At 35.7% G+C, this 25,528-nt stretch overlaps 1 protein-coding gene across 4 annotated transcripts in view; it reads right to left on the reverse strand.

The window, feature by feature from the left end:
* Positions 1-4,511: 4,511 nt before the first annotated feature.
* Positions 4,512-25,528, reverse strand: part of LOC145673035 (E3 ubiquitin-protein ligase sina-like) — a 59,591-nt gene continuing 38,574 nt past the window's right edge. For 2 of the 4 annotated variants that reach the window (XM_081742393.1, XM_081742386.1), the window contains exon 4: positions 5,220-5,357. In XM_081742393.1, the coding sequence (XP_081598519.1) occupies positions 5,354-5,357 (4 nt within the window). In that variant the 3' untranslated portion in view covers positions 5,220-5,353. Of the gene's footprint in view, positions 5,358-22,037; positions 22,101-25,528 lie in introns of those variants that run through there. The other 2 variants (XM_081742378.1, XM_081742369.1) reach the window with 2 other exon arrangements.

The raw sequence follows: 25,528 nt of genomic DNA on the forward strand, positions 1-25,528 counted from the left end.
GGACCATTTTTCTTTGATGAGACGGTAAACAAAGAACGACATAAGGACATGTTGAAAACTCTTGGTAATAGGTCTCCCATTACAAACTCAATGGTTCATGCAAGACAGAGCTCGCCCACACACTTCAAATGTTGTTTTTGATTACCTGTATGGCATGTTTGATAGGTAGGTAATGCCACATCGGTTTCCTGAGCGTCACGAAGGTGGCAGACAGTGGCCCCAGCATAGCTTGACACCAATCCATGTGATTTCTTCTTCTGGGGCTACTTGAAAGATAGTCTTCGCAAGGAAACTGCAAGTGCAGCTCAACTCAGGACTCATACATGTAATTGTGCAGTCTAATTTCGAAAGACTTGTGCAGGAAAGTTGTGACAAATGTAGAGGTTCGCTTGGAAGAGGCTATGGAACAAAATGGTGATCTCACATTAAACATGTACTACATTGAACTAAATTTCCATGCTCATACAATTAATTCTGCACTAGTTTTGTAATATTTTGATGATAAATATATGTGTAATGAACCAAACAAACAGGGACGGCGCCAGGAACGCTTGATGGGGTGGGCGGAAAGAGGCGGACCTAGTTGCTGGGTGGGCGGACAATTAAAATGAAAACTGGGCAATGTAGACATTTTTGACAATAATTAAGTTTCAATTTTTATAGTCTTTAGTTAGCTAAGGCTCAGACCGAAATTGGGGAGGAACAAGGATGTGGAAAACAGCTGTCTTGGCCTTATAGAAGGTACAATTCCAGCATTCGCCTGGTGGGACTGAAGAAATGCAGGACTTAGGATGGTTCAAGACAGCTTTAACTCCTCTCCCTCCAAGAATGCACATGAATGCATAGAAATAAAAGAAGGTTCCAACAACACAGACTAACAGATAATACTCTACTTTTCGTTAATAACATAAAACACACAAGTAGGCAAAGTAAACCAAGGATAAAATAGGCTACTGCAAACATTTTTATCTTTGAAGGATTTATTACAAGAAAGCAAGAGACAAAAAATATAAATCAGTATCTTCAGAAGCAATGCTGTCGTCTTCGCTCTCTCCAGCATCTAGTTCATTTTCACTTTCTTCGAAATCGAACACTTAAAATTGTGAATCCTGGTTGTCACATGTATTTGTATTTTTGTCTTTTTCTCTATTGAAGAAGGAATATCACTAACGTCAACGGATTGAAAATCGCGTTCCTTTGAACACGAGGAAGACACTGAGCCTGAGAAGAGATCCCTGATAAGTTTTTTCGACATATTAGTTGAACAAGCACCGACCTCCGAAACATCTGAACGCAACAGAGATTAACTCAACAATTCTGTAATAAGAGTTTTTACAAATCTGTTTAATGCCACACGGATAAGACATGTGGTAATGGGTACATTGCTGTAAACAATTGTAAGTTGCAACCCTTTTACAAGAAGCTATCGCGCCGACACAAAGCACTATTCCCCTCCCCCTCTTTCTGAAATGAGACAATAGACAATACTGGCAACCTGCCCATTATTTAGTAGGCTTTTTAAAAAGTACTTCTATTTTTTTCAGTGCAGCACATACAAACACTGGCGTTTCAATAGCACGATTCTGTGTGTGTGTGTGTTAAACTTTAATTCATTAATCACGACTTTTGTCATAATTATATTACTACAAGTATCTATATATATAAAAGAGAACGTACAAAAATTTGTCCGCTCATCACGCTAATACAGCTGAACCAATTTCTTTCATTTTTGGGGGGTTATTAGGATTTGGACCCTAGATGGTTTTTATCATATCACTTTAATTTTTAATTACCAGTGTCTTGAGATAATTGACCATTCAAGTGTCCATAACGTACAAATCCTTTGTTATTAGTTCATCATAGGTAAAAATAAACGTATTTATATGCAACCCGCATGACCGTGTCACTCGGCGGGTTAACATAAATGACAGGCGATATACAGCGGAAAATAGCTTGAATCTTCTGTTTAAAATTTTTTAATTGATTTGCTTATTTTTACAGACACTTTTACAATATGCCAGCACCGGGATGACCGCAGCGAAGCGGGGCGGGTTAACATAAATGACAGGCGATATAATGTTAAGATTTACTGCAATCTTCTATGGTTTTTATCATATCACTTGAAAGCGAAAAAGTAAAAATTATCTAAGTAACAAAGTTTATTGCGTTCCGGGGTGACCGCAGCGAAGCGGGGTGAACGCTGCTAGTCTGTCTTAAAATCATTTTTCATTGCAGAGTTCAACAGAGTCCTAGAACCTATTACATTTCAATCGAAAGTAGTACCTATTGCTTTTGAAGTACAGGATGTCACCTTCAGTGCCGGATTTACGTATAAGCTTGGGGGCCCAAAAAAACAAATTTAAAGAAAAAATGGCTGTAATGTTATTTCTAAATAATAAGAAAAAGCAAGTAAGATAAAACGCACATACAACAACGGTGTTCTGTACTATTATGTATTAAGCTCCCATGAAGCAAGTAATAGGGCCCAGTTTTCCAAACCGCCTGCAATGGGATTTCTGTTGCCCAGCCCCGCTTATAATGGAACCCTCGTTTCCCAGCTCCGCTTGTAATGGGGATCTTGTTTCAGAGCCCCATTTGCAATCGGGACCCTGTTTTACAGCCATTACACTTGGCTATTTTCATAAGACTTCGCAGCATAAGTGATACAGTATCTTGTATGCGGATAGAACTCTAGTACTACCCTTTCACGTACTATTTGGAATTCGACAAGAAATTGAGTCTTGTAAGAGTGGATGCATAGGAAGAAGACATGAAACAACAATCTGGCAAAATAATAGTAAAATATATTGGAATTACAGCTCTAAGCGGCAATAATCTTTATATCGCGAAATTATAGATATTTCGCTGTACGTAAGTATGAAAAGTAGTGTGCAGATGTATTTTCATAACTTTCGGAACTTGGCACTGATTTTCAAAGTGCTCTATAGAGTTGAGTTGATTTTGAGTTTAACGTCCCTTTCAGCAGCGAGGCTATATGAGTGGGACCTACTGATTAACGTGGAATCCGAACCACATGAGCTCCCTCCGGGAATCGAACCCGGATCTCCTACTCGAAAGGTACGTACGTAAACCGCTTAGCCACAGAGGAGCTCATATAGTGATCTATAGAGTGCAATAATGGATCACTAAAGGCAGGGGAAGATCCAGGGGGCGATCGCTACCCAGAATTGAATATTTTTTTTTTTATTTTAAAAATAAAGACTATCCTAAGAATTTTCACCTTTGTATTATAAACGTAAAATAAAACCTATTGACTTCGAGCGACTGCCTCCCCAAACATTCAGAATGGATCCGTCCCTGACTAAAGGAAAGAATAGAAGCACGAATCATAGAGATTTCATTCATTCGTTATAGGCATGTGAGTCGTTCGTTTGTATATATTAACAGTATTTTATGTATTGTTACGTTCAGAACTGCCCGAATTTACCTTGTGTAAGTTAGTATGCAGCAGGCTGAATGCAATAAGTTATCGGCACTAGTTACTACATAGCAAGGCAAGATACCAACATCTTTTCACGTCGCAGTAAAAAGATGCTACCTACATTTATAGGGCTTATAATAATTTTATTGCAACAGTTAGGTTTCTCAGCCAGAGACGTATCTAACCAGGGGTCGGAGAGGCCTAAGCCCCCAGTTTTTTTAGTAACAAAAATAATTGATGGCATTACTTACATATTTTTGAAAGTTTATAGCAAACTCACGATATATCTATCATAATCTGGGTTTTAGTTGCCCCTCCTCCAGTTTTAACCTTATAGATTCGCCTCTGCTTCCAGCGCATTTGTTTCGTATTACACCTTGTGTAATCTTCGAGAGTTGCATTCCATTTTGAGTTACTCTAGTAACCTGACCTGGAAAAAGCTCACACGATTAGTTGAGCTTCAGGCAGTAATTATCAACCCTGGATGATATTCAGATTGTATTTACTTACATCGGATCCCTGGAAACGTTTCAAACTTTACCCAACTGAATAGAAACAACTTGAAATGAGAAATGATGCGGCCTCCACATATTGTAGAAGCATGGCCTGGAGCGTTGATCAGTTGGTGCAAAAAGAAAACAGAGAAGATCGGCAAGGGGCTTTATTGGGACCAAATTAAACTACCGCTAATTTTACAAAGTTTACAGTTTTTCTGTAGTGTATTCAAAACAGTAAGTTAAGATAACGAAATATATGCGCGAATGTATTTAGATATGTATTAGGTCCATAAATTACCATAAGGCGACATTTTGTAGCTGGAAAAGAAAGCTAGAAATACAAATGGCCTCATTATCTTAAATAGCTTAGGGCCCCATCAAACCTAAATCCGGCACTGGTCACCTTCATTATTCTACTTCTGTTGAGGTGGGCGGATGGGTAGGCGAGGCCATCCATCGGGTGGGCGATTGCCCACCCTCGCCCACCCTTAACGCCGTCCCTGCAAACAAATGATATGTCATTTCGTGCGCTACCCTGTACATTAGACATTGAAATAAATTAGAAAAACACATTTAAATACAAAAAAGTTTTTATATCAAAATATTTTTATACATGTATTATCAAATCATTTTCCTGAAAAATAGTTTTGTGTTTACGTGACAATTGAAATGGTGAGTGTGAAATGTTTGGCCCCAAACCCGAAGACGAATTTGTCTATTTCAAATTGTAAAGCATTGTCTGAGGCATACATGTCTTCTACGTTTAACGAACTGTAAATGGAAGCAAGAGCTGCTACAACTCTCTTGTTGCATTCAACTGTGATGGAAGATTCATATTTGCCTCCCTCGTTTTCCATACCATAGAGCTTGACTGCACAATGTATCATTCCATCGGACACAAGAACGTGGATGAAAAACAGACGACCTTTGTACTGGATTAAGCTGGAGGTCTTAAAGAATGTAGTTGATGCTAATAGTCCTTCTAACTTGACTGTCGACTCTGGGATATCCAGCTGATGTTCTTGCTTGATGTGCTGTATAACTTCTGGACCAAAAGCACGTTCTCGCCATGTACACAATTTGAAAGGGCATTCTGTCGGCTGCAGAGGACATGACTCTTCATGTTGCTTGCGATCCGCTAGAGTGATCAATTGCAAGCATCCAAACTTCCAATAGGAACATGGCAGAGGAACTATTTCCACAATATTTTCCATGGCTAAATTTCGAAGACTGGACTTCCTGCTGGAGCATACAGAGCAAGATGGCAATGCTGTCCAACACACATTGCACATCTCATGGCCGCGTTCACACTGGTGGATTGGTGGCAGCAGGTACTCATCACAGAGCCTACATTGGAAATACTTCACCAATTCAGGTGCCACGTTGCATCCTTTGTCATTGGGACAAAGGCGTTTTACCTGTATAATGAAAGCAAAAACATAGGTAAATTCAAATAGATGTAAGTATAACTAGCTAAGAATTATTTTATTTTCTAAAATTAATTGAAATAAGTCGAATAAGTGAATGGAAATATTCACGACTGCATAGGAAAGAAGAAAAATCTAGATTTGGAAATGTTTTATATTGAAATTTCAAGAAGTATGGTAGAAGGAAACCGAAATATTGTATTGTGAAATCGAATGTTAAAAAGAAGACAGATGAAGAAATTTTATCATATATAAAGCACGACAAGTATTTTCAAAGCTCGAAACTTATTTTTCAATTATAATTTTAAACGGTAGTCTTTCTTAACATATAAAAAATGCTTATAACTAGTAATAAAGTCATTGAAGGAAAACAGCACATATGAACGAATATGTCATCGAGGCTGCTAACCACGAGTGAGTAGAAAAATTAGAAATAACATCAACAACATATTCTACATATACTAAATTATTACAACATGCTGTATAATAATTTAGTATAACATTTTATAAATGCATAATTCAAAAAAAAAGCAGAAAATATTTTTTTAAAGTTTGAACCAACTTCAGGAAAAAAAAGTACTACAAAGCAGAAAATAAAGCGTTAAAAAGCAAAAGATAATTTATTACTATTATCTATAAAACTTTCTGAAGTGGAAGCCGAATAAATTAATATATTATTTCGATGGTGATTTTGTGAAGCATGTTTGGTAGAATTTATATATATATACATACATATACATATGTATAATATATATATATATAAAGAGAGAAATGACAGTAATAAATCATGTTCTGCTTTCTAGGGACTTCATTATTTTAGTGCGTTTTCGAAGGCTTGAAGTTTGTTTAATTTTACCACTTTTGATGTTCAAAACTTGGCTGCAAAGATGTTAACCCCTTGGTTGTATACAACCCGTCTTACTTTGTTGATTATTTGGTTATCACATATTTTAGACAAGTTTTTCATCGGGCGTTTGCAGGTATTTTTTAAAAATTAATTAATTATTTTAAATAATTCAAATATTTTACACGTAAGAATCTGTTTTGGGAATACCTTATTCCATTTATGGAAACACGTCTAAATATGACCAATGGTTCTCGATATAATTGAGAACATATAAATGCGCATAGGTCAAACTAAGAAGTTTTTAAGTAGGTTAAATAGTAAGTATTTCACTTGTGTGTTCAAACGAATCACAGTAAGAGCAGTATCTAAGCAAATTTAGTTATGCATAAAAGCGTAATGTGAATTTAGCAGGGTTAAATAACTGTTTACAATAGAAAGACACTGTCTTTTCTGGTTAATCTGCTTTATCTGCAGCAGAGTTATTTCATTTTGTTTGGGGAAAGGGACACGGTTCTTCACCGACATAAAGAGCTCCAAGTTTTTAGTTAGTACATTAGTATACAATTAATTAAAATATATGTATTGCTCACTCAGGGAAGGGGGTAATTGTTCCCTGTTATCTCTAAACAACGCCCCAAATGTATCCTATGGTACAGTTTTTGCAAAGATTAGTATGGAATATGGCCTATATCTCCTAAGCTGACAATGCATCGATACCACGGTCAAACATATTTAGGTATAGTTTTGGAATAATCAAGGTCAACTTAAACATTTCTCCTGATCCGCTCGATCACTTACTTGGGGCTTCATTTTGTATCGTTTACCGGAGTTTTAGTTTGCGATAATTGATATAGGATTTATAATTGCTTATTATATTGTTCTCAATGCGTTGCAATCCGCAAATTTTGCTATGGCCGAAACGGAATGAGACCCTTGAACTTTTTGAGTATCTATACTTAGTTTTAGAGTTGAGTTGAGTTGCTTTTGAGTTTAACGTCCTGTTCAGCAGCGAGGATATATGTGACGTGGACCTACTGGTTAACATGGGATCCGAACCACATGAGCTTCTTACGCAACTAAGTGCCGCTGCATTGAATGAAATATGGTACACTATTTACCTGGAATTGATTCGCAAGTTATAACAGTAAAAGATAGCGAGTCAGGATTTTTCTAATATGGATTCAGCGTCCAAAGAACATGGTCTATCTTTGATCTTATCTCCTTATTTCACACAGAAGTTATAGATGTACTACGTGCAGTTTTAGGGTGGCGAGCACCAACCAAGAGTAAGTGAAACTAAAGTAGTAAGTTACTAAGAGAGAAGGAAATCGGCGACTTCCAGTCGAGAGAACTGAACTAAAGGAGTAAATTACTACAGGAGTAAATTTTTCACTTACTCCTGTAGTAAATTTATTTACTCCATAACTGCTGGAGAGCACCATCAAAGAGTACGCTACTACATTAGTAACTTAAGGAGGAAATAAGGCAAAAATTTACTCCTAAGCAGTAGTAGGAGTAAAGTTAGAGAGTAAGATGCGTTCTTTGATTTCTGTGTATTAAATATTGAATTTTATGGATTATCTGGACTACGAAGAATATATTGAGATGTAGGAAGAAGTAGGCAACCCAAGAATGAGGATTTTAATGGAGAGAGCCATGTATAGCGACCATGATTTCAAAGAGCGGTTTTGGTTTCGTAAGGAATCTTTTGAGTCTGTTTGGTATGTTAGAGCCGTTACTGCAGCATAATTCTGATAGGAACCGTGCTTTGTCTCCTAGGCTGCAACTTCTTTGTGTATTACGAATCTTTCGCACTGGTACTTATCAAATCGTAGCAGGGGATCTCATTAACATCCATCGTACTACTGCTGGAAGAGCTTTTAACGGTGTGATAAAAAATTTTAATTGCCTTAAAGCCACTGTATGTGTCCATGCCACAGGACAAAGAAAATATATATCAAGGAACAGAAGGAAATTTAACAAATTGGTGGATTCCCGAATGTTATAGGGCCATAGATTATGTACACTCATGTCCAAAATTATTGTCGCATGTCTATAAATATATTATTCTAGGAATATAATTTGATAACGAATTCGCCCGGTATTTCTTATAACGTTCGTATGTGTATAATCTGCAAAGACATGTATGTGACAAATTTCATGTCAAAAGAACAGTAAATAAGAACAATAAAACGAAAATAAAATTTTCTTGGCCATTTAGCAACATTTTATTTTAGTCATTATAATTTTCGTATTTATTTTTTTCCTATGAAATTACCACAAATATACATTTCCCGACTATATACGTACTATCAGTATTAAAAGTACCCTGGAAAATTATTATGAAATTATATTCTTACAAGAAGACAGTTATAGATATGCGACAATAATTTTGGACATGAGTGTACATATACCCATACTTCGTCCTTCTGGAGCAAGTAGAGCTATACAGAAAATAAAGAATTTCTTTTCTAGTAATACACAAATCATTTCTGATGCCAATATGAAGATTTTGAACTTGGTAAGCCGTGGCTGGGTTTCACGTATAATGCATGCATTTGGGACATTGGTAATCTTATAGTTCTGTAGAATTTGCAAATGGACAGTATGATGGGTTGCTTGTTGGAAATAGCGTATATGCTCTCTCCAAGCATCTTATGACTCCTGAGTTTCGACCTCAGACAGGAGCCGAAGACCGCTACAATTGAGCCCATATTGCTACAAGATGTATAATAGAACGTTCATTCGGCGTTTGCAAGAAACGTTTCCAAATTTTCACTGAAACAATGCGATATGAAAAAAACAAATGTGGGAATTTTATTGTGGCTGCTACAGATCTGCAACAACTCTGGAATAGAAGTCGGAGATGTGTTTCACCCTGATCCTGTGCATGTGAATGACATAAAGTAATATGCATTTCAGCCAGAAGCAGATGCTGCAGGGCAAGCTGTCAGAAGGTCTATTATACTTAATTATCTTAATTAATGTTGTACCTAATTTGATAGTAGAATAAGAAGTTGTGTAAAGACTTTTCCCTCTTAAATGAATATAAGGCACTGGATCGTCACTACTGCAGTGAAATGTGACCCATTTTATTTATGTATAATTTTATAGTTATGTTTTTTTTTTTTTTTTTTTTTTTGTTTTAAGTAGGGATTAACATTTTCAATTTATTTCTTACTTCAGTACTACGCAAAGTTATACAATAAAGATGTTTTGATTATTTCTAAGAAAATCAAGACGTCTACCCTTATAATGTTGCTAATACAAATAAATATTAGTATGTGGTAATTAGAAAAATTAAATGTACTGATGCTAAAATAATAAACATAAACATTACGTCTGTTGAATACAAGACCATATTAACCATTGGAAAAAATATCAATCAAATAAAATATATTTCATACATATAAAACATATTCATATTCATTTACAAAAACATAAATTTCTCGAGCATATTGCCTGAAGAACCGGAACCTAAAGTTTGCTTCATTTCGTTGTTGAACTTAGTCATAACTTCCATTTTAAGGTTGTTTTCTATGATTTCTCTCTGTCTTTCCATTAACAACATTTTTGCATTATACTCCTCTCGTATTAAACACATTTTCAACGAAAAAAGCTCGTCTGGTTTTTTCAACAACTTCCTGTTCTTCACTACAACTGCATGTTCTCTGCCTTTTTACATGGGCACATCTTTTGATAAGCTTCAACTCCCGATAACAAACAAAATATACGTACCAGCAGTATGTAGAAATGGCTTATTTCTTTAGAAAAAGGGCGTTACTACTTTAGTTACAACTAAAGAAGTAAATATAAATTGAGCTCTCCAACAGTTACTAAAAGAGTATATTACTATGGAAGTAATTTACTAAAGTAGTTCAGACTAAAGAAGTAAGAGTTACTAAAAGAGTAATTTATACTAGTTTGGTGCTCGACACCCTTAGTATTGAATAAAAATAGTTCGAAAGTCTATCGTAGTTTCACGCTGTGAAATGAAACTCGCTTGTTAGTAAGCTATTTTTATTGTTTTGATGTACAGTATATAATCATTATCTTTATTTTATACGCTACTGGTAATGGGATGTTCATTTATATGAAAAATAGGTAAGAGCCAACTCGAGCATTTAGTTGTCATAAAAGTGTCGTAACACTGGGATTACAACTTACACAATCATATCATTATATTTGATACAAAGTATTTAATCGTAACTTAACAGTCGTTCTTCTTAGTGCTCCCCACCTCTATTTCTTATTCTTGTAAACTACTCAATAACAAGAAAAAAAATAATTGGGGATAGTAGGGCTGTCATTTCTTACAAAATGTTTTTAAATGGACTAATACCTATTTTCAAGACATATGCCTCATATGCCTGACTAATATGACGTCATAAACTGCAAACTCATATTTCTGGCCTGTAAGAAATTATTTATAATCATTTACTAGTTTATTTTACAGTAGATGGTATTATTTTCTCATTCATTTCCTATATATTGTATTTATTCTTTATTATTGGAATTTATTAGCAGAAATTTTAAAAACTGATGAGGAGTAAACAGATTTTTTAAACATTATATAAAGTTCTCTATACAAGTACATATAATACAGAAGAATACTCGGTTTTAGAGTATTAGAAAGACATTATTATTATTATTATTATTATTATTATTATTATTATTATTATTATTATTATTATTAAATTTTTATGAGATTGATTAATACTGTATTATTTATTGATTTGTTTTAAATGTAATCAATTTCAGAACAGTTTCCAATAAAACAAATCGCATTGATTATAGATTTCGTCTAAAGGGTTCTGAAGTATGACAATACTTTGAATACACGAATTTTTGAGTAGCTTTTGATCACAATTTGTTTTACAAAAGTAATTATCATGTACGGTCGAACAAATACTTCATTATACCTTTGGATGGACTGGTAAATTCAATACTACTTTCAATATCTCATAAAATAGTAAACATATAATCTTAATATTAACTGTATATAAATACTATCTTTGTGTCATTCGTTATATCGCTATCTTTAACCATAACTGTTTCATATATATTACCATTAAAGTAAATAAATGTACCGGAAATATAGAAGAATTTACTGTTATGCATGAGTTCAAGAATAAAATAAGCTTTCCTAATTATCCGTTGTTCATAGAAACTCTTCGATTGTGAGGAATAAAATTTAGGTATAATTTCACTTTAAAAAAAGTGCATGATTTTTAGTTTCGTATTCTCGAAAATTGTATTATTCACATAGAACTATGTTCACCCTTCCTCTATCACTACCTTTGTTCATAGCAAATATGTTTAAGAATCTTGAAACTCGATTTAAGCAGTAGTAGCACAAGGTTCATGGATCTTTCCTCTACTAGTATCCAACATCTATACAGCTTATCTAAAACGCCAACAATGACGATGACTTTTACAGATGGCACTGCTATTTTCAGCAGCAATCATAACTACAGGTATGCAGACGTGTCCCTCAGGAGAGACAGCACTTTCTAGAGATATGAATGCAGAGACGGAAAAATTAAGATTAATTCCACAAACAACCATGGAGGGTTAAAAAGAACCGAAACCCATGCAGCATATCATCACTGTGTATGACACTCTCTTGGACCTACAGCCAGAACCCATATTTGGGGATATTCCTGGACAGAAACACATATTCACACAACATTAACAGAAGTCGCACCCAAAACAAACCAAAGATTCCGGACTTTTCTGCCAGTTCTCCTTAGCAGCCAACTGACATTTGAAGTCACGACGAATGTGTATAATCCTATGCACTCGCTCACTCCTTCTCTTGGCTCATTATAATAGGGACATGCAGTTGAATATTATCACTGCCATCTTCAGATTGTACAATACGAAGCAAAAAACCTGCAACATGAAAGTTTAAGTTCATTGTGAAACTACGCCTAACAACATAGGCAACCAACCTAACGTCTTTGTGGTACTGATCACGCCAGGATAACCTTCGGCTTCGTCTCCCTGCACCCTTCGTTTGGAGCAAGAAACGCATAGACCACGTGACTACAAACCACAAATTTCTCACAAGATGGAGTAATAGATTGAGGTTCTTCTCATTTCTCTTCTCATTTTACATCCTCAGTTTTAAAGAGAGAGAAAAAGAAAGAGGTCAACGTGATAAAAACTAAATAAAGAGGATTATGCGAAATATAAAGGAAAAGAAAACGTGCGCATATATTGACAAATGGCACATGCACTTCAAAGGAGACCACCACAAATTTTGTTATGAACCATATATAATAACTGTGAGAATCAGCAAACCACAAATACATAATTACACACAGTAAGTGTTATATAACACATATTTCTTTAAACAAATAAAAATGCTCGCAGAAAGCTGAAAATTTCTTTAAAATCTCAACCATAACTGAAAGAAGAGATTACTTCTCTATTGTTTTTCTTCGTAGCATCCATCTACATGGAGAAATGAGAAAGAGAGAACATCTTAAGAGATTCGCACGTATACAACATCGGAAACTGCTAAATGGAAAAAAATTACAGTCTTTGGATGGGATTCGAACGCAGAACCATAGCATTTGAAATCCCACACTCTACCGATGTAGCTAGTCTGACACTAATTCCCTTCTCCTCCATCATTACCTATGAAAGATGGAATGGAGTCTGCAGGAAACTACGTCTAACATGTCCATGACAGACCGCCTATAACCTATGTCTAATTGGTACTTAAAAAAGCTAGCTATACACGTGCATAGAAAAGTAAAAGCAAATGAGTAGTTAATACAGATCACTTTGTCTGTCTCACTCTATCTCTGACTATAGAAATCGAGGAAGAAGAAAAAAGTATAGAGGTGAGAACACAGGAAGAGCAAGCAAAAATAAAAGTTGCAGGAAACTGAATATCAAGGAGAGAGAGAGAGAGACAGAGAGAAAAATAGAGGGAACGGAGCAAATGATTTAATATACATGCGAAAATAAGGTTCATAACTGTGCTATACATTTAATGTATTGAATACTCTGTTTCTTCTAAATTGCTTACTAGTTGACAAATATTAATTTGTAAAAACGTAGCAAATGCCCGCGTTGTCTTGTTTTCTTACTGTTTCAGTAATAGTGAAAAATGTGGTTTATGCAAAATAATAAATTACTACTTTTCCCACAACAACCATGTAGTTGTTGTTGATGATTTTGAGTTTAACGTCCGTTCAGCAGCGAGGCTATATGAGACGTGGACCTACTTATTAACGTGGAATCCGAACCATATGAGCTGCTGCCGGGAATCGAAGCAACCATGTAGTGTTGGTAAGAAATTTCGAAGCAAAAGAAAAAACTGATCAGCAAAATACATAAAACGATAGTCGTGCAAAGTATTACTTAAAGATAATTTAATGTAAAATCAATACATCCATGTGGCGGTATACAGTCGTAAAGTGATTAGAAAACTTAATATTAAACTGTCGATCACATCATTTTACTTATTTGAATTCAATGTCGTATAGGTTCGGTTTTAGCTCTAGATTTCAGCGTTCTCACTTCGATTCTTAACTTGTTGGAAATATGCACTAATCAAAATTATAAAAGTATACGAAATTTAACTAGCTAAAAGAAAAGAATAACATATAAATACGGATTAGAGTACAGTATTACAATAAACATGTGTATTTTGTTTAGGGTTTGCCAGTCATAGCTTATAGGAATTATAGAAAAAAACGTTCGTTGTGAAAGCACAAGAAAAAAAAAGTAGACACAAACCTCAGGAGGGTTTGAACACGAGAAGGCGGAGGTAGTAGACTACTCTACTAAACCGCTCGGCTATACCTTAATTCACTAGTACGTTTTGATAAATATTGTCTAGAGTATTTGCACTTTACTTGTTTCTGTTTTGTTGTTTGTCATATAATGTGTACGAGTGGCGAATAATAGAATAGAACTGTTTTAGACGAGTATGAACAAATTTCCCGGATAAGTCGTAATCTTATATGTATCTAAATTGCACAAATAAATCAGATTAAATCTGTAAAGTGCTTCGGGGGTTTTGATGGAAGTAAACTGTTGCATAGTTACGAGTTTGTGTTTATTCTCACCACTCGATGGAAGTTATGTTCTTGAAAGATAGTAACTGCTACTATATTCTAATGTATTGGATTTTAAAACATTGGAAAATATTTTGTTACTAACAGTGAGTGAGTATTTTTGCGTGCAAGAACAGTTGATTACAGGCACACCTACTTCTTCTGCGCATGCCTTTCATAATACGACGTCATGTATAGCAATATTGTGCATTATCCTATATTCAAAGACGTTCTAGCACTTTTACTTTGCTGTGTAAGAATGGCGCAATATGATCATTCTGTACGTGAGAGTGTTATCGCTCTTATTGAACATGCGGGATTGAGTGTTCCTGAAGCAGGCGCTCGATTAGGCGTGCATCGTGCAACAGCGTTCAGGTGGTGGAAAAAATATGAGGAAACTGGAAGTCTAACTTGAAAATCTGTAAGTGGTCGGCCACGAGTGTCCTCACCGACACAAGACCAACAATTAGTTGATCAATGCTGTCGACAGCCTTTCATGTGTTCCCGACAACTGCAGCAGTCTACCACCTTTCCAGGGGATGTAACTACAGTCCGACGGCGACTTCGGCCCGCAGGCTTAAGGTCCTTCCGGGCTGCTGTTAAGGAGAGATTGACAGAAAATCACAAAGTCGATACACTGGTGTTTGCAGAGCTAAATATTGCTCGTCACGGGGACACTGTTGTCTTTACAGATGAGAAAATATTTTCCACTGGAAACTTTGGGCCGACACGTGTGTATCGCCTATCTGAAAGACGATTTGATCCACAACATATGGCCCGTTCAGCGCGAATGGGTCATGTGACGATTCACTGTTGGGGGTGGATATGCAATGGATCCAGAGGCAAACTGATCTTGAGCTAGTCGAATGGGTACCTCGAGGTGCTGATTTGAATCCCATTGAAAACATGTGGGCTGCTGTTGTCAGAATACTTCGTAAACTTTGGTCAGACAATCCACCGCGAACAGATGAAACTTTATGGGAGCAAGTTGAAGAAGCTTGGGGACTTTGTTGCACTCCACGTTTCATCGCTCGCCTTGTTAATTCAATGGGTCGGCGATTAGAAGCCGTAAGGGAAGTCAATGGCGAATATACCCGATATTAAATATAATACCTTCTACACCCTTCCCAGCCCTTTTCAGGGCTACGTAATTGCAACCAAATATATGAATATGTACGCGTACTTTCCTGGATATCTCACCTCTGGTGCTTGGGGTCCCGGGTTCGATCCCAGCCCCCGCCAAGTGAACTTTGTGGTGGACAAACATCGTGCTCGTGGGTTTTCTCGGGGTTCTCCCGTTTCCTCCCACCTTCTTCATTCCACCATTTCACTCATCTCTCATCATCACCGTCTCCTTTAGCCTAACCGGCATAACCGTGGGACGTAAAACTCACAGATTTCATTTCCTGGATATCGCTGCAATACTTTCACTATTAGAATCTGTTGATAACGTTAGGGTTGATCGTGACGTATCCTTCGTGGAGTAGTGATTAGAAGAGTAATTTTCCATTCAGCAGACTCGTGTTCGAAACTCAGTCCCATACCCTATTTTTTTCAGTATGTATTTTTGTTATATGGATTAATACACTCCACAACATACAATGACAATTACGATAATATGTTTAGGATTCAAGTATGGAGTTATGTCAATAGTTTGATAATTGTAATAAGGTAAATCGGATGACAATAATCTATGAAAGTTCTTGTTTATGATATTGTTGGCGTTTATATATGTGGGTATGAACCTTTATTTCGTTTATTTAATTTATATTACTATTCCGGGAATGCAATAGTTCTTCAAGAGTTAACATGTAATAATGAACAACAAGTATTCATACTTATATATATGGTGCGTGTTCGAGTGTAATAAATCTTTCACAAAGAGCACTTTCTTTTTGTTTGGGCTAACAATCTTGTGAACAAGAGACACTGACCAAAGCTTAAAACCCACTTTATTTTAAATTATAATTTGTAACTGTTTCGGATATCTAGCATATCCTTCTTCAGACACTATCGAAAATCTTATAATTTAAAATAAAGTGGGTTTTAAGCTTTGGTCAGTGTCTCTTTTGTTAAAATAATCAATCCAAAGCCATGAATAGTCTTAAAATCTTTTGAAGTTTTTAGATACTATGACATCATTGAATGAGACCATTCCCGAAACATATGGAAGAAATCATACTAGTAGAGAACATATTTCGTTTCTGGACAAATGCCTTTATTCAAATCGCAATTTTATGCATTGTCAAAATCATTTAAATAATGCTTTCCACTACTAGAGTACTTGGCTTATAATTATTATGCAACTATTTACTGACTTTCATCAATATGATTTTTGTCTATATATACAGGTAAGATTGTAGTCTTTTCTGGAGATTCTCCCATTTCGTCCCACTTTTTTCATTCCAACATTTAAATCATTTCTCATCATCATCGTCTCCTTTAGCCTAATCAGCATAATTATGGGACGTATAACTTAAAGGTTTCACTTCATTTGTCTTGTATTTTACATAAAAAAATGAAGGACCGATAAACAAAAACACGACCGGAGTATGATTTGAACCAATGATTTTAACAGTAAACATTCCACTGATTAGCACTGTAAAACACTTGACTATGCATGGCACTCACTCTTGTTTCACTATGACCAACGAGTGAATGTATCACGAATAAGATATACTCAACTTTGACTTAACTAGAGTTTGTTTGAAGTTTTACGTCCCTTTTCATCAGCAAGGCTATGTAGAAACGAGACATACAACAGAACTAGTACTCGTCGCTAGAATGTGTGTTCTGAACTTTCTTTGTCTTTTTGTATATACCCAGCTGTGTTATTATTAAGACGTCAGCAAGAATGTACTTCAAACTCAACTGCATTAACAATATTATATTCAGAAATAAAGATAATCTTATGAGTAACCTTTCAGTTACATGAATTTCGGTTCCTGCAAGTCCAACCTCTCAGAATACACTGTCGTATTTTTTGATACAAGATTTTGATACAAGATATGGGCAAAACTCAATTCTCAAACCCTAAGCATATTATCGTGATTGCCATTGTATGTTGTGGAGTGTATTAATCCATATAACAAAAATACATACTGAAAAAAATAGGGTATGGGACTGAGTTTCGAAAACGAGTCTGCTGAGTGGAAAATTAGTCTTCTAACCACTACTCCACGAAGAATACGTCACGATCAACCCTAACGTTATCAACAGATTCTAATAGTGAAAGTATTGCAGCGATATCCAGGAAAGTACGCGTACATATTCATATATTTTGTTGCAATTACGTAGCCCTGAAAAGGGCTGGGAAGGGTGTAGAAGGTATTATATTTAATATCGGGTATATTCGCCATTGACTTCCCTTACGGCTTCTAATCGCCGACCCATTGAATTAACAAGGCGAGCGATGAAACGTGGAGTGCAACAAAGTCCCCAAGCTTCTTCAACTTGCTCCCATAAAGTTTCATCTGTTCGCGGTGGATTGTCTGACCAAAGTTTACGAAGTATTCTGACAACAGCAGCCCACATGTTTTCAATGGGATTCAAATCAGCACCTCGAGGTACCCATTCGACTAGCTCAAGATCAGTTTGCCTCTGGATCCATGATTGAACCACAGCTGAATCATGCACAGAACTATGGTCCTGTTGTAGCTGGAGTATGTCGTCACCAACATGTGCTTTTATTTCAGAGAGCATAAAGTCGAGAAGATCAACATATTTTTGACCATTAAGTCGGCCTGTAATTCGATGGATACCACTCCACCTGCAGCCTTGCATATCCACCCCTAACAGTGAATCGTCACATGACCCATTCGCGCTGAACGGGCCATATGTTGTGGATCAAATCGTCTTTCAGATGGGCGATACACACGTGTCGGCCCAAAGTTTCCAGTGGAAAATATTTTCTCATCTGTAAAGACAACAGTGTCCCAGTAACGAGCAATATTTAGCTCTGCAAACGCCAGTCTATCAACTTTGTGATTTTCTGTCAATCTCTCCTTAACAGCAGCCCGGAAGGACCTTAAGCCTGCGGCCCGAAGTCGCCGTCGGACTGTAGTTACATCCCCTGGAAAGGTGGTAGACTGCTGCAGTTGTCGGGCACACATGAAAGGCTGTCGACAGCATTGATCAACTAATTGTTGGTCTTGTGTCGGTGAGGACACTCGTGGCCGACCACTTACAGATTTTCGAGTTAGACTTCCAGTTTCCTCATATTTTTTCCACCACCTGAACCCTGTTGCACGATGCACGCCTAATCGAGCGCCTGCTTCAGGAACATTCAATCCCGCATGTTCAATAAGAGCGATAACACTCACGTAAAGAATGATCATATTGCGCCATTCTTACACAGCAAAGTAAAAGTGCTAGAACGTCTTTGAATATAGGATAATGCACAATATTGCTATACATGACGTCGTATTATGAAAGGCATGCGCAGAAGAAGTAGATGTGCCTGTAATCAACTGTTCTTGCACGCAAAAATACTCACTCACTGTTAGTAACAAAATATTTTCCAATGTTTTAAAATCCAATACATTAGAATATAGTAGCAGTTACTATCTTTCAAGAACATAACTTCCATCGAGTGGTGAGAATAAACACAAACTCGTAACTATGCAACAGTTTACTTCCATCAAAACCCCCGAAGCACTTTACAGATTTAATCTGATTTATTTGTGCAATTTAGATACATATAAGATTACGACTTATCCGGGAAATTTGTTCATACTCGTCTAAAACAGTTCTATTCTAATATTCGCCACTCGTACACATTATATGACAAACAACAAAACAGAAACAAGTAAAGTGCAAATACTCTAGACAATATTTATCAAAACGTACTAGTGAATTAAGGTATAGCCGAGCGGTTTAGTAGAGTAATCTACTACCTCCGCCTTCTCGTGTTCAAACCCTCCTGAGGTTTGTGTCTACTTTTTTTCTTGTGCTTTCACAACGAACGTTTTTTTCTATAATTCCTATAAGCTATGACTGGCAAACCCTAAACAAAATACACATGTTTATTGTAATACTGTACTCTAATCCGTATTTATATGTTATTCTTTTCTTTTAGCTAGTTAAATTTCGTATACTTTTATAATTTTGATTAGTGCATATTTCCAACAAGTTAAGAATCGAAGTGAGAACGCTGAAATCTAGAGCTAAAACCGAACCTATACGACATTGAATTCAAATAAGTAAAACGATGTGATCGACAGTTTAATATTAAGTTTTCTAATCACTTTACGACTGTATACCGCCACATAGATGTATTGATTTTACATTAAATTATCTTTAAGTAATACTTTGCACGACTATCGTTTTATGTATTTTGCTGATCAGTTTTTTCTTTTGCTTCGAAATTTCTTACCAACACTACATGGTTGCTTCGATTCCCGGCAGCAGCTCATATGGTTCGGATTCCACGTTAATAAGTAGGTCCACGTCTCATATAGCCTCGCTGCTGAACGGACGTTAAACTCAAAATCATCAACAACAACTACATGGTTGTTGTGGGAAAAGTAGTAATTTATTATTTTGCATAAACCACATTTTTCACTATTACTGAAACAGTAAGAAAACAAGACAACGCGGGCATTTGCTACGTTTTTACAAATTAATATTTGTCAACTAGTAAGCAATTTAGAAGAAACAGAGTATTCAATACATTAAATGTATAGCACAGTTATGAACCTTATTTTCGGATGTATATTAAATCATTTGCTCCGTTCCCTCTATTTTTCTCTCTGTCTCTCTCTCTCTCTTCTTGATATTCAGTTTCCTGCAACTTTTATTTTTGCTTGTTCTTCCTGTGTTCTCACCTCTATACTTTTTTCTTCTTCCTCGATTTCTATAGTCAGAGATAGAGTGAGACAGACAAAGTGATCTGTATTAACTACTCATTTGCTTTTACTTTTCTATGCACGTGTATAGCTAGCTTTTTTAAGTACCAATTAGACATAGGTTATAGGCGGTCTGTCATGGACATGTTAGACGTAGTTTCCTGCAGACTCCATTCCATCTTTCATAGGTAATGATGGAGGAGAAGGGAATTAGTGTCAGACTAGCTACATCGGTAGAGTGTGGGATTTCAAATGCTATGGTTCTGCGTTCGAATCCCATCCAAAGACTGTAATTTTTTCCATTTAGCAGTTTCCGATGTTGTATACGTGCGAATCTCTTAAGATGTTCTCTCTTTCTCATTTCTCCATGTAGATGGATGCTACGAAGAAAAACAATAGAGAAGTAATCTCTTCTTTCAGTTATGGTTGAGATTTTAAAGAAATTTTCAGCTTTCTGCGAGCATTTTTATTTGTTTAAAGAAATATGTGTTATATAACACTTACTGTGTGTAATTATGTATTTGTGGTTTGCTGATTCTCACAGTTATTATATATGGTTCATAACAAAATTTGTGGTGGTCTCCTTTGAAATGCATGTGTCATTTGTCAATATATGCGCACGTTTTCTTTTCCTTTATATTTCGCATAATCCTCTTTATTTAGTTTTTATCACGTTGACCTCTTTCTTTTTCTCTCTCTTTAAAACTGAGGATGTAAAATGAGAAGAGAAATGAGAAGAACCTCAATCTATTACTCCATCTTGTGAGAAATTTGTGGTTTGTAGTCACGTGGTCTATGCATTTCTAGCTCCAAACGAAGTGTGCAGGGGGACGAAGCCGAAGGTTATCCTGGCGTGATCAGTGCCACAAAGACGTTAGGTTGGTTGCCTATGTTGTTAGGCGTAGTTTCACAATGAACTTAAACTTTCATGTTGCAGGTTTTTTGCTTCGTATTGTACAACACCGAACAGCGAGAAAAATCACGGGGTACATGCTGGGCACATGAATCTCTCAGATACATGAAGATCTGAACTTATACTCCTCACTAAGTGAAGTGAGGCATCAGCTCTCAACACCATTCTGGGATAACGGCCGATGTCATGACCAGAGCCTGATTTAAGTTTGATGAAGGCCCTAAGTTATTGAAGGTAATAAGGTTCTTTATATATCTACAGTTGTCTTTTGTCTTTGACAAATTGTTGCTACTTTTTGTTTGTGTATGTGTTGAATAGGTGTATGTGCTATCTTGTAATTTATGTCACCAATAAGTCTATGTTGCTGTATGAAAGTTTTGCTTTATTTGTTTTTATATCTTATATTTTGGAAACGTACATCCAGTTTTTCTTTTAGCTTATTTAACTTCTGTGTAAATCTTGCATTGGCCATGACAGTCCAACAGTCTCAGCAATTGGTACAAGATCATCTCTGAGAAGATGCTGCTAGGGCTAGGTCCACGTAGTCACGCCGACAAACTCAGAGTAAATGAATGATTTAAGACAATTGCAGTCCAAAGAAGATACGAGAGTACACAGAAATAAAATACACTGCAACCACATGGACAGCAAGGGTTTCGGACCGAACTTTTTAGACTGCTAAGTCAAAATGCTCAGTGGCTCAACTTCTCAAAATGTACAGATTTCTAGCATTTATGTAATAAATATTCCCAAAATTCTAAGCGATATGGGAACAGCAGAAGTACAGACATAAAAGCAACATGGATGTAGACAAAGGTAGACAAAGGAATTAATATTCTATGTGAGACTGCTTATAAGTTGAATTATAGAACTGATTCATGTATTACATAAATATTCGATGGAGTTAAACTTTCTCTAATACCTAAATACCGGTATGTATATAAATATTTATTAGCTAATATTACTAGTTTAGTATGTTAATTTACTTACACGCTGCATCTTTTTTTTTACTTGCAGAGATTTTGACAAAAATTGTTGTCGTAGTAAGATATATATACGATATTGTTGAAAGACTTGTCTATAAACAATGTATACGAACTCTTTATATTGTTGATCTTTCAGTATTTCTTATGATTTAAACCTTATACAATCATGTATAGAATCATATACTGTGCAAATATGCAAGTTCTGTTATTTCGCTTTCTCTCCACCTACTCCATCTCACATTAATTCGAACATCATCACTGCATTCCCTCAATGAGTCACATGATTCCCCTACTTCATACACGATCGCAAAATTCCCAGTGATGCCAAGACTGTTTCATTTAAGCGAACCCTGTAAGTACTTTCATTTGGACAAATTACAGATCCAAGAATATGAGACCTACTGTGTCCTCAGACCCACACGCATGAAATTCCCTATGAAAAATTTATAATTTTTATTCTAAATATTTTTGTTTGCACAATATGCTAGAACTCCACTGTACGTGCGCTAAAACAAAACTGAAAGTGTATTTCTAAATATAGGCCTACATGCAGTGGCATTTAAATATATTCTAAATATTAACTTGTGTAACAGTAAACTTAACAACACTCCTTTAGCGTGACTTAAAAAATTGAACTTCCGACACTAGTAAGTAAGTATAGAACAAATGTGCATCCTGTACAACTTCTAAACAGGATAGGAAAATATATTGTAAAGTACAGGACAATCCTGGATAAACAGGGCGACTGGCAACCCTTCTTCTAGCTCAATATAGTATAACTCTATTTATCCAGATCGAGATCAGGAATTAAAAAAAAAAAAAGCGAAAGAAAATTGTAACCCCTTCCACCAAGGACCTTTCTCCTCGAGATGTCATTTCAGAGGTGATATTTTATTTGTTAACTAGCAGCGTTCACCCCGCTTCGCTGCGGTCACCCCGGAACGCAATAAACTTTGTTACTTAGATAATTTTTACTTTTTCGCTTTCAAGTGATATGATAAAAACCATAGAAGATTGCAGTAAATCTTAACATTATATCGCCTGTCATTTATGTTAACCCGCCCCGCTTCGCTGCGGTCATCCCGGTGCTGGCATATTGTAAAAGTGTCTGTAAAAATAAGCAAATCAATTAAAAAATTTTAAACAGAAGATTCAAGCTATTTTCCGCTGCATATCGCCTGTCATTTATGTTAACCCGCCGAGTGACACGGTCATGCGGGTTGCATATAAATACGTTTATTTTTACCTATGATGAACTAATAACAAAGGATTTGTACGTTATGGACACTTGAATGGTCAATTATCTCAAGACACTGGTAATTAAAAATTAAAGTGATATGATAAAAACCATCTAGGGTCCAAATCCTAATAACCCCCCAAAAATGAAAGAAATTGGTTCAGCCGTATTAGCGTGATGAGCGGACAAAGGATTGTACGTTCTCTTTTATATATATAGATGTTATTTCAAGTTTATGAACTCATTGTTACCTATTGTTCAATTTTGTTATTTTGAGATTATTTCAATTATTATTGATTTAAGGAAACTAGTCATGAATTATGTTATCATATTCTAATATATTGCATTGACATTTATTGTCTTGAGCTAATCAACATGACGAATTGTGTAATTTTATATTTTGCATTACGAAATTTTGATTATTATGTAAATTGGTATCTGTAACTTCTTTTATAAGAAACAATCAGAGCCTCGGGGGTACGAGCGGGACGGTAGCCCCGGGTGCTGATAGAAAGAGGGCGCAGAACGAACAAGAAAAAAGAAAAAGTGTTTGGAAATGAGTAGACAACACGTCGCCCTGAAAAGGTATTGGCGCCCTGTTAAAGCAATATTGTTGTCAGTTTCAAAGAAATAGATTTGTTAAAATTTTCTTGCTCGCTACACTCGCAATCCAAGCGTTCCAATAAGGTTCATAACAAATTTTTACTTATTACTTAAACAAAGTTACTATATAGTATTTCTTAATGACGATGTGGTATACAAGGTGTCAAGTAATGACTTATGGTTAGTTACCGTTTTTCTACCCAATCAGATAATTCACGACGGTGAGAATGAAGGTATGAAAATGAGAGGGGTGAAGAAACAAACACAAGCTGCTGTTTGGGTGGAATATTAAAAATCAAGGTAAAAAGGGGAATAATAACATTTTCGAACTTGAAAGAGTTGTAGAATAGGAGCTTAACGGGTCGGAACATAACTTAAAGAATTTTGTCTTTTGAAAAGATTGATCAATACCAATGATTCTTTATTTATTCCATTGACATATGAAATACTTCCAATTTGAAGGAATTTACTGGGATTATTTCTCCACCAGCTACTTGTATCGCCAGGATATTTTTTTGTGCATACGTATCTATTTGTGTGATATTTTTTATCTACATACATATAGAACATATACACACATTATACGTATATACATAGGAATATTAATTACTGATAAGTAACCTTCAATTCAGAACTTTCATTCATTAAGAAATTCAGTAATTACTATAACTTCAAACATATGCAGTAGCCGAACTATATTTATAAACATACAAACATTAAGCATATTCTTCACCTCCATTGATCAATATTGAGAAACTCGCAAACAAGGCTCCTTCTGAATTTCCGTTATATTTCTCAAAATATTTTTTATCTTAAAAAATAGAATTTAGAGTGCTATTTGTGTGATCACGTACATAATAAAATTATTGAAAAAATTTACATATTACTAGAAATTAATGCTGTCACCCATTTCTAATATTTTAAAAGCAAATAGTTTCTAATGTATTGAAATTTCATTTCTTATCGATAGTATGGAACTATTTGCGATTATAAATAGTTGTAAATTTCCATAACTGTTCTCCAAGTGGATTTGTATACAATCAAAGGCAGTTTTGTTAACTTTAACAAAAAGTTCAACATGAGCTTCTTGAAAACAGTTCGTACACATAATGATCGCTTTTGGTTGTTGCAATAGGTCTGTCCAAGCAGCTTGATAAAAATTCAGCGTAGCATAACAGCAAAAGCTGCGTCTTTTATTAAAGGAAAAACTTAGTAAGGTGATTGTAGGAAGGGCGCCTAATTCTATTTCACCCCTGGCGCCGAAAGCTCTAGCTGTGGAAACAATATACAAACATGTTTGATTTTTTTTTTAAGAGACTATAAGATTGTTTCAATTATCCGCATTTCTGCATCTCCAGATTGTGTCCAGTTGTCATTAGTTCGGATAATTAGAGTTTCATATTCATTATATTTTTCGTCCTTATCGTCAAGCTTCAAGCTATCTCACAAAACGCAGAACGTCTTGTAACATATTCGTATACTTTATTAACTACATTGTAGAAATACGAGGTTATTAAATCCATGATTGATTAACTTTTTTTACTGGATGAGGGTTACAAGTATGAAATCTTTGAGTTTTACGTCCCACGGTTATGCCGGTTAGGCTAAAGGAGACGGTGATGATGAGTAATGAGTGAAATGGTGGAATGAAGAAA

This window comes from Thermobia domestica, chromosome 2 (genome assembly GCF_964235325.1).
Source record: "Thermobia domestica chromosome 2, izTheDome1.hap1.1, whole genome shotgun sequence".
Lineage (NCBI taxonomy): Eukaryota > Metazoa > Arthropoda > Insecta > Zygentoma > Lepismatidae > Thermobia > Thermobia domestica.